This window comes from Neltuma alba, unplaced genomic scaffold (genome assembly GCF_004799145.2).
Source record: "Neltuma alba isolate B1F8T4 unplaced genomic scaffold, ASM479914v2 tig00013210_pilon, whole genome shotgun sequence".
Classification (NCBI taxonomy): Eukaryota; Viridiplantae; Streptophyta; class Magnoliopsida; order Fabales; family Fabaceae; genus Neltuma; species Neltuma alba.
Genome location: NW_021637515.1, coordinates 249143 through 265402, shown reverse-complemented (window position 1 = coordinate 265402; position 16260 = coordinate 249143). Strand labels below are relative to the sequence as shown.

General features: G+C 33.8%; 1 protein-coding gene across 4 annotated transcripts; it reads right to left on the bottom strand.

Annotated features, from left to right (window-relative positions):
- Positions 1 to 881: 881 nt before the first annotated feature.
- Positions 882 to 6475, bottom strand: LOC114735501 (regulator of G-protein signaling 1). Of its 4 annotated transcripts, XM_028923199.1 has the most exons (12): positions 6281 to 6475; positions 5622 to 5742; positions 5422 to 5485; positions 5239 to 5323; positions 4626 to 4699; positions 4260 to 4451; positions 3082 to 3170; positions 2718 to 2956; positions 2218 to 2342; positions 1519 to 1640; positions 1232 to 1444; positions 882 to 1136 (listed from the first exon to the last, which is right to left on the bottom strand). In XM_028923199.1, the coding sequence occupies exons 1-11, from the start codon at positions 6355 to 6357 to the stop codon at positions 1247 to 1249; spliced, it is 1386 nt and encodes a 461-aa protein (XP_028779032.1). In that variant the 5' UTR covers positions 6358 to 6475; the 3' UTR covers positions 882 to 1136; positions 1232 to 1246. The 4 variants fall into 4 exon arrangements, with proteins under 4 accessions (XP_028779032.1, XP_028779031.1, XP_028779034.1 ...); XM_028923198.1 differs by having other exon boundaries at positions 882 to 1444; positions 6281 to 6474; XM_028923201.1 differs by having other exon boundaries at positions 882 to 1444; positions 5622 to 6020; positions 6281 to 6338.
- Between the last annotated feature and the right edge of the window lie 9785 nt (positions 6476 to 16260).

Sequence of the window (16260 nt, the reverse complement as noted above, 5' to 3'; positions counted from 1 at the left end):
TTTTGTAAACATTATGCCATAATTAAGATTATGCGGACAAGTATTGACGCAATATATCCAGTTTTGGCAATTGAGGCGATGATTTGGAATGGCGCTCTAAAAAGTATTCTAGGCTGCTGATCATATTCCATATTTATTATTAGTAAATGAACATGTTAAACCAAACAAGTACTCTTCTGACCCTTAATATAAGACCTATTTAACTAAGTTGATTAGATCAACAAAGTTAAGTAAATTAGTTAACTATAGTTAAAAAAGTGTTTATAAGGATAATTTAGAAAAAATTAATAAATACAAGAAATAAATCTTATATTTAGAATCAAAATCAACTCAGCAATTAAATCATATACTAAGAACCGAAGGAGTAGACTATGAATCAATCGTAAGCAAAACTACTTGTTTGATAAAATTGCCATTTAGAGCTATTTGCTATGTGCAAATATTGGACACCGAGAAAAGATATGTTCAAAAGTAATTACACAAAAATTAGTTATCTAGCTCTTATCCTTAATAGAAGAGCTCGATAACTAATTTTTAAATATTAAAAAAATTAATTTAGTTAGTTATTTAAAATAAATAGGTAGTCTTTACTAAAACGTTTTTATTAGTCATATGTATTAAGATGAAAACTCGCTCTACATTAAGAAAAAAATAAATAAATATAAGACAAAATATATTGTAATTTTATATTTAAAATCATATTGAATTTTTAATTAGCTCTTATATTCACAACCAGGAGCTAGGAGCTAGGAGCTAGTATTAATATCTATTCTGGCCCTCAGCTTAAACCTTATCTAGGCTCAAAATTGCCGCAGCCATCCAAGCCTACCAAAGGCTCTAAACCATGCAGGTCACAAACAAAAACTTTAAACAGGAAAAAGTTCAAATGTGGCATTTGCTATAAGGAATTTGATTTTCATGTTAAAGCAGTGAATAATTTTATTTTCTTCCACCACACCCCCCCCCCAAAAAAAAAAAAAATAGAGCTGAATGGTTCAACTACTTGATCACAATTAGATGGTTCTATCTGTACAGACGACGTCGAGAAAATGTAACATACCATCAATTCTTAATCTGATCCTTCTTGGTTTCCTCTCATTCCTTCTCATCTTAGATGATTGGTGCTTGTCAATATGCTGTGGGTAAGGTACAACAGCAAATAAGGTTACAACATGAAACTTGTATCACTAACGCTCCCATCGGCCAGGACAATAATCTACAAGGATGCTACCTAGTTATGTGTCAATCAATCATGGCTACGGCCAGAAGAACTCTTGAAAAGATGGTCCTGGTGAAAAGGATCGTCTGCACCATGCACAGAACTCAACCGAGGAGAGAAATTCCATCCTGATATCGGCTCCATCTCATAGCTATCAGATCTTTTGTTGGCTTCTTCCCGGAACTTCATGTAGAACGTTGACGACCAGTAATCTCTTGCCAGATTCTGAGGAAAAACATTTTTGTATAGATGAAATTTAAACTATTTTGCTAGTCTCCAGGGACGAAATCTTCGCTTACCGTTTTCATCAGCTGCATTACTTCATTTAATGCATTATGGAAGAGATCAGGGCGTGCAAGATCAGAAGTCATCAAAATTTCTTCTCTGCTTCTATGAGAAATATTCACCTCCATTGATGCACCTGTCCATTTACAACTTGGATCTTGAGTAGTTGAGTTCAACAAATTTGTAGGGAACTCTTGCAACACATATTCTTCTATCATAAACTTACGCAAAGCCCGAGAATAATGTTCTTTCCCAAAATCTGGTTCCGATATTGGACCAACGCAGAATACACGCTATTTCCTACGGTAACAGAGTCAATTACTCTGCTGCCACTACTCCTAGCCATCAATAACGTACAGAAACCAACACTACCACTACAGTAAAGCAACTTCCTAAATTACTTTCTTACCCTTGTACTCAGACCACAAAAGCCATTCATGATTTCAAGCATCATCTTGTTTATTGGAAAGAGTAAACTCAAGCTCAATAGCTTAAGCATTTAAGCACAAAACTATGATTTATGTCAATTTTTTGGCTAGACGTTTACGTCAAATGGCTGAGTTCATAGAGTATTAAAGAGATTTGAACTTCTTTCGGCCAACAAGAGAGTTCAAGGTTTACAATCATGAAGTAACCCGTGATACATGCCAGACAAGCCAAAGAATAACAAATTAGTAGGAAAAGGAAGGCCTCGGAGAGTCGGAGTTACAGACCTGAAGCTATGTACTTCTCAATAATATGGCGTGTCATATAAATCCTTCTCACTGAATCATCTTCAGGTATTTTACTAAGCTCATGCACTTCATCAAAGAAGTGCACACTCTCCCCAGCCAAGCAACTGTAAATTAATTGAACAGAAGCATTACATAAATGTTAAAACAAAACTTAAAACCGTTTAATTTCTTCTTCTTCTTCTTTTTTGTTGGCAAAAAAGTTTCAAATTTCTAGGTCCAAAACAGTCTGGACCTGGTGATACTAGAGAGTACAGATACAAGATCCATTTATCTCTACTTGGTTTCCTATGTGCAAATTTAACATCTTTCATTCTGAGAAGAGTAACCCACTACAACTAAGTGCTTTATAACAGAGGATCTCTTCCTCAAATGCCCACCAAGAAATGAAGGAGAAAACTGTCATTTTGGTGAGGTGTAGTCAACCTTATATTTAACCTAATATCCACCAAGAAATTGGAATTTAGAGAAGGGTATTTAACCTATCGGCAAATGCCATAAAGGAGTGCCGGAATCTCTTGTTCAAGAGAAGCTTATCCAATGGCTCATTAGTATCTATCACAGATATTGGTTCATTGTGAGCTAATACCCCACTATCAGGTATGCCCAGTGCCTGACCCATTGTGCAAAACTCTCTGGATTCTCTTCGCCTCAAGCTGATTTGTGAGAGCAGTGGTTGTGAAGTCGATATTGAAAAGAAAGCCATTACAAGTATGCTGGCCTGTTAAATGAAAAGCTGAAAGTAAATATTTCAGAAACTGATGGTCTAAACTTCAGCTTTCGGTTAAACTAACAATGTAAATTACGACATTACTATGCAACAAAAGCAGCAGAAGTAGAGCATACCATAACTAGAAGCAAAAACCGGGACACAACTTGAAGCCATGAGATGTCGTCATGAATTTCATTTAGTATGTAAGCCGTAACCCACACAACTGGGGGCATAAAAAAGAAACAGTGAATTTTTCGGGCCAACAAATTTAGACATTCTGAGCCCCTTTGAGCTCAGATTTTTATATAAACCAGTTTCAAAGTCACTCAAGTGCTATCCTTAGTGCTTAGGTGGTTTTTACAGTATATAATACCAATCTTTGTAAACTAGTCAAAATGATGTGATAAAGGCAAATGCATACATTATAATATTCACCTTGTCCTTGGCCACACTTAGTTACATATCTTCCAGTATTCCATGGAAAGTTAATGGACCAAGTAGCAAGTGCTCACACGTGTTACTCTTCTTTTCATCAACAAATTGACCATGCAGATAAACCTCAGACAAAAAGTACAACACACAAACATGTCTATGTTTCACAAAAGCAGAACGCTCAGAAAAATGATGAGCCTATGATAAGAACTGCCAAAAAGCAACTACGTTCATCAAGATGCCTAGATTTGAAAAGAAAGGTTCTAATGTTATTCAATAGAGCACGGTATCCATGAGGACCTCTCCCTCACGGAAGCAACTTGTGCAGCAAGTTGCAAGAGATAGAGTTTACATGGAAGCAACAACCCCTAATAGAATAAGCTTATGCAAGATGAATTATAATTATATGTCAAACAGCGGTCAAGCAAAGAAGCCTAGTGTGTGTTGCCGCTTAAAAGGGATTATAAAGATTGGGATTTAAACCAGAAATTAAGCTGTCCTGCATTGCACCAAGGTTTTTGGCAAATCAGTACCCTAAGGATATTGTTTGATATAAATTTTTGCCATGACCGAAGTAAAGGATGCACTGCACCTTTGTATCAATATTTAGAATCAAAATCAATAATTTGAAATATTCAGAAAAATATGCTAACGGCCTAAGTTTGAGTTTGATTCCTCTTCTTCATCAAATTAATTTACTCTATCCAAAATTAAGCCATTTGCTGAAAACCTAAATCAGTTATTCAAAGAATATTGTTATATATTAAACCTTAACTTATAACTGTAGGGCAACTTATAACTGTAGGGCATTTATTAGCATGACCCTTAATATAACTAAAGAAAATTTCTGAGCCACAAAAGAACCTAGGCAAAGGCATACCAATGGACAAAACCGATACAAATATTCCCCGCCAGAGGTCTCTGAGTTCATCAAATCTGAACTCTATATGACGAACAGCTCCTGTAACTCCCAGCAAAGTGGTCACATATAATGCATGGAGACATACAACTGGGATGATCCACTGAACCCTCATGTGACAGTGATAGTTTAGAGGCTTCTTCGTATTGATAACTAAATCATGAATGAAGAATCCAGTCACAACTACTTACAAAAAAAAAAAAATTAAATATACAAGAAATATAGATGGGTACTAAGAGATAAGAAATAGACAGAAAAATTTTCTTCTTACAACCATGAACCAACCGCCAGTTAAACAAGAAATAAATATAATTAATAGATTCTTACAAGTAGCACCAGCAATCCAAGGAAGAAGAATAAGAGGAAGAAGAAGATATGATCTGATAAGCGGTAAGCGCCTCCTGAAATATCAAAAAACAAAGTAAAATTCTATAGAAAAGTTAACATATGACAATTCCTTTAAGGAGAGTGCAGTACATGAATAACAATGTACTAAAAACAGGACAAAAATTAAACATCGTGAAATAACTAGGCCAAGAGCAATTTCTTTTGGTCAACAATGCCTACTTTTTTTTGGGCAATGTCAACAACACCTACTTAATAATAGGGCTATTAAAAAAAATTAAAAAAAAAAAAAAACTACAAGGACCAACGCACTAATGAAACATAGCTTCGCAGTCAAAACCAGTTAGACATGCACAACAAAAGATTACATCAAAAAAATTATTCACTATGTCCAGTTCAAAATAAAGACTGACTGCATTTGGATTCAGGTAGGCAAGAGATAAATAAAAGAGATGATCATATCTGTTTAAGTGGGCTTGGGTTGGTTGGGTGGTTAAGAGTAAAAGACATAGCATAAGGAATCTAGAGGGTCATAGTCATAGTTCATAATTCAATTCCAATTTGTCACTTGATAGCATCACAAAGCTTTACTTACTTAACAAAAATAAAATATAGTTGAAACGCTTGTGTTATTCGACAGCTTAGCAGCAAACCAAACCCTAGTGGACCTTCAACCCAGACTGAAAGCAAATAGAAACATCAGGTTGTTACTAGCAATTATGCAAACATGCTAAGAAGATATAAATAAGTCGCTAATGATGAAAAGGGAATGAATTACCTGCCCAGAGATAGCAAGATTGCCACCAATGTCTCTTTTTGAATTTCACAAAATTGACAGACATCTTCACAAAAATTAAATGAGTTGAACATTACAAAATTAACAGGTAAACAGACAGCTACTATAGGAGTAACAACTAAGACGGATGAGTTGGTAATTATGGGATATCTAATGACATAGATCAAGAATTTTCATTCTACCACGGTTGAAAGCAGAAGGTTGAAGCTAGCAACAACTTGAATAACTGGTATCCAGAAGCTACTGCCTGTAGTACGAGGAATCTTGTCAACTAGAAAAGGAAAGATTGACCATGAGAGAAGCCTGAAAGACGGAAGAACTCTATGAGCAACAGAAAATACCATAATTGTTACTGTCTCAAATTGAACGAAAAAGAAACCAGAAAACTTCCCATAAGGATAGCAAAACAACAACAAAATAAATAAACAATTGATGAGCGTGCTGAAAGTTCTGAGACCACACGGCAAAGAAGTGAGAGAAGAGTTAGCTGATCTGCAGAGGTGGTAAATGACTTTTCACCAACCACAGGATAAATTTCCGAGGCAACCAGCAACAAAAGTATTTCCCATATCGAGAGATCTCTAAACAGAAAACGAATTCACTTCATTAATTTAAGCAGCGAATCAATCTCCCATCACTCAGGCTTTGCAATTTCATGCACTTACTGGATACACAGATAGATAGCCCCACACAGACATTCAATTAGCCGAGCAAGTGCAGTAATTATTAGCCAGTATGAACTTAAGCTAATCTTGCGGCCAGATTAGTTGTCTTACAAAACTAATTCCCCTTACTTGGCTGGATTGAGAGGGAAAAGAAAATAAAAAATGAAGAAACTTACAAAAGGAATGACAAAATAGAAACGGCGATGGCTACATAGTCGCTGGGACAACCTCCTTCCACGGCACAGCTTGCCATTCTGGATGCATTGGAAGAGAGTTTAGTTCACTGAAACATACTGTGATTGCAATGAATCCAACATAAGTCCGTCGTTCACGTGATTTTTGGGTTTCAATCTTTGACCATCGGTCGAGTTTTAGTCTTTTAAGCAAATCGGTCTCAATTTCACATGTCCTTTCCACAGTCGCAATCCTCATTCCTAACGCTTTGGCGTTTACGCAAGTTAGTCAATTGATTATTGATTAATTATATTCATTTTTTCATGAGATCCAGATAATTAAATTATACTGAAAAGATATCCTTGATAATATATGGAGGTAATACAACATTTAACCCCTCAAATTTATTTTCATTCTAGTTTTGGTTACTCGAACCTCAAATTATAGGTTTGGTCCTTCAAGTTTCTTTTTATTTATAACACTAGTCTCTATAATCTAATAAAAAAATTGGACCATTTTGCCCCTTTATGATTTAAAATATGACAGACCAAAACCAAAATAAGAGCAAACTTGAAAGACTAAATATTATATTAGACCTAATATAAGTTATCATAAGGTGTTTTTGATGGAAACCAAACCATGATTTTAAAAATAATTTTACACTATACGAAATAAGTATATGAAAAGAGTTTTATCTTGACTTGCGTAAAGATGCTTTTAAAAAACACTTTGGGGGAATTCCAAACACCCTCTTAATATAATCGACATAACTACAACAGTAACAACAAGTCTTATCTCACTAGGTGCGGTTATTTATATGAATTACACGATACCATTGTACTCTATCAACAACTAAATATTTAGATATGTTGTCGACAAGAAGGTTTCGTTCAATGACCTTATTGAGCGTTTTTCTCGGTCTTCTTCTGCCTCTTTTTATAGGACTCAAAACTGTCTAATATGCCTTTCTCATCTACACCTCTAATGGCCTTTTTTGCACATGTTCAAATCACCTCAAGCGATGTTTAACTATTGTCTCTTTGATAGGCACCACCTCTACTCTTTCTCTTATATTTTCATTTCGAATCTTTTCTTTACATGTATGACCACACATTCATCTCAACATCCTCATTTCTACTACCTCAACTTTATACTCTTGGTTTTCCTATATCACCTACTATACAACACAGCTGGACTTATAACAATCCGATAGAATCCTCTCTTAAGCTTCTTAGATATCTTTTTATTGCAAATAACTTCAGTAGCCTTTTTCCACTTTAACTATCCAATTTGTATTCTATGAAAAACATCTCAATCAATTTCATTATCCTCATGTATAATGGATCCTAGATATTTGAATTTTGACACTTGAGGAATGATTTGATCTCCCATCTTCCCTTCCAAATTACCATAGACTTGCTTCCCCCCAAAATTACAATGCATATAATCTATTTTTCTCTTGTTCAAGTGAAAACCTTTCGACTCCAGGATCCTTTTCCATAACTTCAATATAAAGTTAATCTTTTCTCTTGATTCAACTATGAGAACTATGTCATCCATGAAAAGCATGCACTTAGGGATTTTTTTTCTTGAATAAGCTTGGTTAGAACATCTAGAACAATATAAAACAAGTAAGGGCTCAAAGAACATCCCTGGTGTAGGTCAACCTTAATAGGGAAGTCTTTTATCTCACCTCCAAGCATTCTTACTTTATACATATCCTGTATAGCTTTGATATATGCAATCCGTGCGCATACCTTTCTTTTCCCAAGCTTTCCAAAGTACTTTTCTTGGCACATAATTATAAGCTTTTTCCAAGTTAATAAAAATCATATATAAATCCCTTCATATACTCTTATATCTTTTCATTAATTTCCTCAGTAAATAAATCACTTTTGTTGTGGATCTGTCCGGCATAAATCTAAATTGGTTTTTAGAAATAGAATTCTCCAACCTCAACCTATGTATAATCACTTTTTTGCACAACTTCATCATATGGCTCATAAGTTTTATCTTTTTATAACTTGCATAATTTTAAATATCTCCTTTATTCTTATAAATAGAAACTAAAGTGTTTTTCCTCCATTCATCCGGCATAGTCTTTAAGCTTAAAATTTTATTAAAAAGTTTGGTTAACCATAATATAAGCATATACTAAAGAAAACATTAAGTTTCATTAATTCTTAAAATCCAACAATTTTCTCACTAATTTATTCTTATTTAATTTATAATATATCTTGTAAAAATAAAATTAACACAATAATAAACAAAGGATAAAATTATATAAATATGACCAAAGAGGATGTGCACTTTAAAATCAGAGAAGGAAAACTGTTTAAAAGCAGAGAGCAGTACACACATAATTTACTATAAAACAACAAAGGATATTTGGGATCGATTTGTTTTGAGACTTGAGATTGAGATTGACTTTTGTTGCTAATATAATGTCTAGCTCCTCAAGTTTTTTTTTTTTTGAATTTGGTCTTTAAGTTTCAAATCTTATATTTTGGTCTCTTAATGAGCAAAATAGTCCAAATATTTATTAAATTATATAAACTAATATTTTAAATAAAAAGAAACTTAAATGACCAAAACCTTTGATCTAAAATTTGGAAGCCAAATATTACATTAATCCATTTTTCCTTTTTATGATAGGATTTAAGAAATTCACGGCAGTTGAGACGATATTTCTTTTTTATGATAGGATTTTTTTTAAATTAAGAAACACATGGCATAATGGGTGATCAAGAATACTTAATAATCAGTTTTTCTTGTTATGATAGGATTTAAGAAACTCATGCCACTTGAGACGGATTTTTTTTTATGATAATATTTATTACTTAAGAATTGTTGATGACTCATCTCAATGAAATATCTACATCTCGAAATGATGTGGTTCTGTTTCATAAATTTCAAATAAAATCCTTATTTTTTAAATACTAAAATAGAAGGTTGCTAAAAGTAAGTCTCCTGCAACATGGAAATCGATGTCCCATTTCATATCTGCCTTAATATGTATTATATTTATATATAGAGGGCGATACAGAAGATCGGTTCGCTCCACAAAGCTGAGCTTTTCTTTTTTATCCTCTCCCCTTTTGTGGTCAAACTTCTTACCAATCTGCCTTCTTAATGGAATATAGGGTCTCTTTGGTGCCCCAAAAACTATGGTTTGGAAGGTAAACTCATGGTTTGGATGGAATGTCACCCAAATAGTATCAATTTTGAAAAAATAATCTGAAACCATAGTTTGGGCCAAAATCATGGTTTTTAAACCCAAAACTACAGTTTCAGGAGAAGTGAATTCATTATGCTTCTGACTCAAATTGGAGAGCATGATTGTGTCTGTTAGAGTAGATCTCAATAATAATATTATTTTAACATCCCTCAATTATTTTTTATAAACATATTTAATCTTATATCTCATAAATATATATACACATATTAATTATTTATTAATTAAATTATCTTATGTATTATTAATTATGTTGGTAAAAAATATATTACTAATAATTTTATTCCTTCAAATTAAAATATATCATAAAATCTATCTTTTATGTAATTATCATATTAACTTATGCCTTTTTAGTAATTTGTATTTATAAAAAGTACTTCTAATAGCAACTATCAAAACACTCTTCACTTTATTAGAATCACTTTTTCACAAAATCTATTCTCCCAAGAATCTATTCTCCAAAAGCTATTATTCAAATCATGGTTTGGTTTCATCCAAACACCCCCATAACAATGCCCGAGTGTCAGGTTTGCTTGTCATCATCGTTGATGCTTGGTGGATGTATCAATCATCCTCCTCTTAAGGTAAGGAGTCTTCTGTGTGTTATAATCTATAATCTTTACGGGAATGAGAATTGCTCGAGAATTCATTGATAGTTGCTTTGCAGAGGGCTACTCTTCTTTTTTGTTGATCGAGCCTTTTTCCCTCATTCCACTTGGCCAGCCCTCTTCACGAACTTATACAATTGATGCCACAAAGATAGTCAACTCTATTATAGAAGAAATAGGGAAATGGGCAATGATCTAGCACCAGACGTCCAGAGTTGTGGAAAACCTTCAACCAGCAACTATTTGCAACTCACCTAGAATGTCAATACATACTAAGACCTTATTCACATTAGGAGGTTTGCTGGTCTAAGAGTGAGAAATAGTAAAAATATACAAAGCAAACAAGAAACACGAGAAGGTGCAGAGGTAATGTGCTTTTCTGCAATTTCTATATTCTAAAATAATACTGATTACACTAGAATTTAAAGACAAAAAAACCAACTTTTCTGAAAAATAAATTAACAGAAATAATTAGTAATCAAATCCATTCCTAATTTTCAGCTACCTATTATCCCACTTTCCTGCAAATTGTTGAGTCCGAGATTTTAGCATATGACGTTCCTCTCTTCCAGTGGGCCACTCTTACAAGACGTTAAATCAGTTTCAGAGATTTGTGGGAGTTACTTCTGAATCCCCTCTAGTATGTTTTGAATCACATCTCCAACACTCCCTCTTGATTCAAAATCGCTAACTCCAAGTAAGCTTCTAAGATACACATGCCTCTAAGTCGATAGAGCTTTAGTGAGGATATCTGAAAATTGAACTTCAGTGTTGCAATATTTCATAATTAATTCACCTTTTGCAACTAACTCACGAATGTAATGAAACCTCAAATCTATGTTCTTGGTTCTCCCATGAAACACTGGATTTTTTGTCATTGCTATAGCTAATTTGCTGTCACAGAACAACTCAGTTCCTTCTTCTTACTTTTGCTGCAAATCATCTAACATTTTTCTGAGCCAAACGCATTGACTTGCTACGGTAGTTGCTGATATATACTCTGCCTCTGCCATTGATAGAGCTATAGTAGCTTGCTTTTTTTTTACATCCACGTGATTGCTTGAACCCAAGTTAAAAATATATCCAGATGTGCTCTTCCTGTCATCTAAAGAGCTTGCCCAGTCACTGTCACTAAATCTAGTCAACTTAAAATGAGTTACAGGAGTGTACTAGATTCCATAGCCTACTGCTCTAACAATATATCTCAGAATTCGTTTTGCCACACCATAATGCTCCTTTGGTGGATTGCACATGAACCTTGACACAACACCTACCGAAAAAGATATATCTAGTCTTGTGTGTGTTAGGTACATTAAACCACCAACTAAGCTTCTATATAGCTTCTGGTTCACTTTTTCAATTCCATCTTCTTGCTGCAACTTTTGTTTAAGATTCATTGGAGTAGCTTTTACAGTGCAATTAAGCATATTAAACCTTCTCAGCAACTCTATTGCATATTTCTTTTGATAAACAAAAATTCCAGCTTTGTCTTGCACAATCTCTAGGCCCAGAAAATAATGCAAGAAGCCTAAATCTGTCATCTCAAATATAGCCTTTAAATTCTTCCAATAAGGATAGATTAGAGCCTGTATAAATTATGTCATATACATATAGGCAAACAATCATAAAGTCAATACCTTGCTTCTTTACGTAGAGAGTAGGCTCATTCTCACTTTTTGCAAATCCATTTTGTTGAAAGTAAGCATAAATCTTGTTGTACCATGCCTGGGGAGCTTGTTTTAATCTATAGAGTGCCTTGTTCAACTTATAGACTCTCTCCTCCTTTCCTTGAATCTCAAAACCTTCAGGTTGTGCAACATAAACCTCCTCTTCAAGGTCTCTATTCAGGAATGCAGATTTGACATCTAGTTGGTACACTGTCCATTTATGTTGGGCTGCTAGTGCTAGGAGAAGTCTCACTGTTTCAAACCTTGCAACAGGAGAGAATGTCTCTTCAAAGTTAACTCCTTGTTGTCGAGAGTATCCCTTTGCCACTAATTGAGCTTTGTATTTTTGAATACTTCCATTTGCATTAAGCTTTCTTTTAAAGACCCATTTCAACCCAATCACATTTTTACCTTCTAGTAAATCTGTTCGCTCCCATGTTGAGCTCTTTTCTATGGTTGCAAGTTCCTCTTTCATGGCCTCCATCCACACTTCTTCCGTTGCTGCGTCTTGATAAGCAATAGGATTTGAAGCTAGCATGACAAATTCATTATTTTCATAGATCTCTCTTAATGATCTAAATCTCATTTGATGATTCACTAGCTGAACTTGCACTACCTCTTGATGGTGTTGCAGGACTACTACTAGCTAAAATGATTGGAGTTGATGGATTAATTGAGGTTGTGGTTGTCTCCTCAATTAATGGCATCCAGAGTGGACTTGCATTGCTATTTGTATCATTTTCACCCTAATTCCATCTTGCATCTTCATTAAATGATATGTTTATGCTAACAATTATCTTTCCATCAAGAGGATCATGTATCTTATATGCCTTAGACTCATAACGATAGTCAATAACAATACATTTATGAGACTTTTCATTAAGCTTTTGGTGATGTTGAGAATTAACTAAGACATAAGCAATACAACCAAACACTCCTAAATGGCTTACAGTGGGTTTTCTCCCTTTCCATGCTTCATATGGAGTACAATCTTGCATTGCTTTTGTTGGGGAGAGATTTAGCAAATAAACTGCCATTGGTACAGCCGTTGCCCAATAGGAATTTGGCATTCCTTTCCCTTTCAGTAAGTTTCTTATCATTTCCACCACTATTCTGTTCTTGTGTTCTGCTACACCATTCTGTTCTGGTGTACATGGTGCTGTCAATTCATGTTGTATCCCATTCTGTTACACCTTACTACTAGAATGACTTAGAGTTCATTTGGAACCATTTTAGACCATATTGGATGGTTTGAACTCAAAAATTTCATTGTAGGTGTTACTTTTCGGAAATTCACTGCTCATTTGGTAAGTTCCAGATTTCTAGTCCAATTTCAAAAAATCATAACTTAATCTAAAAACATCAAAATGGAGTGGTTCAAAATTCTATGGAAAGCTCTTTAAAAGATCTTTCAGGAAAAAATAATCTTATGAACAATTCTTTTTGATGAAGTGCCAGATTTTTGTGGAAGTTACCACTATTACTTTGGTAAAAATCTTTTTTTTCAGATTTTCATTCTTAAATTTGAAAAATCATTAAAAATCATACGATTGTCCAATTTTAATGTGCTGCCTATCAAATTGAAGCTCAGGACATGATCTTTAAGTCTGCCAATTTTTGTCATAAAATTCGTCCAGGAACTTAATCAAAATGCTGCTCCAAGTCAACAGTTTAGTTAGGCTTGCAGCACCAAACATGCATGCTTTTACATAACCAAAAGTTAAATGATTTTTATGGTTTAACACTATAATCACCCTTGAATCTGTAGCTTTTCTTTGGATGATTCAGGCCCCAAAATGTTAGATTATTTTGGGAGGGTGAGATTTTAATGAAATCCCAGTAGCAAGATTAATAACTACTACATCAAACATGCATCATCATTAAAGCATTTCAATATTAGTTACCATAGGAGAACTAATCTTCTTATAAATAGATAACCTCAACATGCAAGGCCATGGTAACAAATGCAAGGAGAAACCATATCACAATCATCATAGTTCAATCACATGATAACAAGCATTCATGACACAATAAACAATACAAGGTTAACATCAGTGGTTAATTAAGTCTTACTACATTGATCCAAAAGCTCTTTGCTTCTTTGATCTTCTTCCTTTCCTCCACAAATATCAAGCCCTATCATCACAATAAGGGAAGCAACATTACAAACTAAACATACAAAAATCAATAGCAAAACTCAAGTAACCACTTATCCCTTTAATCTTTAATCTTTGATTTTGGAGCTTTGTTTCTTTAAATCCTAAAAATTCTTTCTTGGTTCCTACATGGTTTTTCGTGTAGATTCCAAATATACACTTAGATTTAAGAAAAGACATTTCCTTTCTCAAGAAACAAGTTGGGTGAAACATAGGGTTTGTTCTTCCAAAAATCACAACTTTGATTCTAATGCTTCTAATATTTATTCTTTAAATTGATCCTACACCATTTTCCTTTTTAAACACAATGGAAGTATCAAAACTTTGAAAATCTCATCCTAGGTTAGAGCTTTCATCTTGGTTGAACAGTCCCTTCAAGGAACCAGCCATGAAAAACCTCCAAACAACAATACAAAACCATTTGAAACAACCATGATTGATAGTGTTCTAACTAGGTTTTGCAACATAACTTCCTTCCCCTAACCTCAAGCATTTCGGCCAGCACCAACCCAAGGGAAAACTAGAAATTTTAACCATCAAATCCAAGAGAATCAAGTAAGAAACAACATAGGATCATCTACTAACCTTAGCTCTAAGCTTACTTGACCAAAGGTAATGTCTTTCTTCTTGATTGAGCTTCAAAAATGGATGGATAGCCCTCTTCTTCCCCTAGCTGAAATTCATATCTGAAATTGGGGGAGAATAAGCTCTCTTTAATGCTGAAAATATTCCAACTACCAATATTAATGATATACCACGTGTCAAGAGCTTAATCCTTCTTGTAGTCTCTCTCTTAACTTGAAGCCAAATGAAATTAATTTCAAAAGTCAAGATCCTCTCCATTTCAAGCTTGATACTTGGAAACTTTAAATACTTTTCATTAGGGGTTTGACAAGTGGCAAATTGTGGGCCAAATAAAGTGCAAGACTCTAGTCTTCACTTTATCAGTGCACTTTTATTCCAGGTTCAATTTCTTTTCTATAATTATAGTACTCTGGCTTCTGTAATTATTTTTTGTCAAATCCATGATTTATTCTCCTCATCTTTATCTTTCTAAAATGCCCTCTTTAACTCAGTCTCAATTTCCCATTAATTAAATAAAAAAAAACTATTTTCCTTCTCATTAATGATTTTTCCACTTGTCAAAAGAATTAGGAAAAATCTTGGATATTTGAGGGCCTCCTTTTAATCTGATAATATCTTACAATTCCTTGGAACATCATAGAAATTTTCTTGAAATTTTATTCTCTTTTAAAATATTTATTTGGAATTTTCAAATAAAATGCCTCAAATTAGCCTAAATCATCCTTAAATTCCTTTATAATTTTTCTAAGAGTAATTTGGTCATAAAACCAATTATACATCCTCATATAATTCTCAAGGAATATTATCCTTATTCCTTAATTTTCTGAGGCTTGGAAATATTTTCTCTACAATTATTTTTGACCAATTTTTCTTAATTAGTCAAACTTCCATAATTGACTTGAAAAATCATAATAATTATTTTCTACTAAAATTATTCTATTTCTCTTTACCATTTCTAGCCCTTAATTTTTAGGAATATCTTTATTCCTAATCACCATATTACTGGATGTGACACATTATCTTCACAAAAATGGATGAATTCATTTGAGAGAAATTCTCCACCTCTGTCTGTGCGCAGAACTTTAATGTTTGCTCCACTTTGCTTCTCAACCATGGTTTTAAACTTCCCAAAATTTTCAAATGTTTCTGATTTGGCTTTTAGGAAGTACACCTAGCTCATCGTGCTAAAATCGCTAACAAAAAGAAGAAAGTAGAAGCTGCCACCTAATGATTCTGTATTCGTGGGATCACACAAATCAGCACGTACAAGTTGACAAATGGAGACTTATTTTTCATAAATTTGGAGAGTTTACTCAAGACTTTCAGGAACAAATATTAAAGTGGCCTTTGGGTCAAAACGAAAGGACCAACGAAAGACTATTCAAAAGCTCTAACATTTACAAGCCTAAATCGCTTTCTTGACACTTGGATTTCAATTGACACGCCATTGTAACAAGACCTAGTTGTTGTTGTTAACTAATCAATTTTCTCTTTCTGCATTCCAAGTTATGTGTAACCCCTCAATAGATAACATCTTAGTCATTTTAAACTCACATCTTTTGTTCTGTGTTACTCAACATCCACTTCCTTCACTCTTTCAAATATCATATGTACTAGTTGATGACAAGTTAGATATATTTAAGGGAAAGAAAAAGACAAAAATACCCTCAAAAATCCTAAAGGACAAATTAGGGTAAATTAATTTCAAAATCTCAAGTCAAACCGCTTGTA

Coding starts and splice junctions, on each gene's coding strand:
- LOC114735501 (XM_028923199.1), bottom strand. CDS start 6,357: ATGGCAAGCTGTGCCGTGGAAGGAGGTTGTCCCAGCGACTATGTAGCC. Junction 5,486..5,621: donor ACCTTCTGCTTTCAACCGTG/GTAGAATGAAAA, acceptor ATTTTTGTGAAG/ATGTCTGTCAATTTTGTGAA. Junction 2,957..3,081: donor GGTTTTTGCTTCTAGTTATG/GTATGCTCTACT, acceptor TTCATTTAACAG/GCCAGCATACTTGTAATGGC.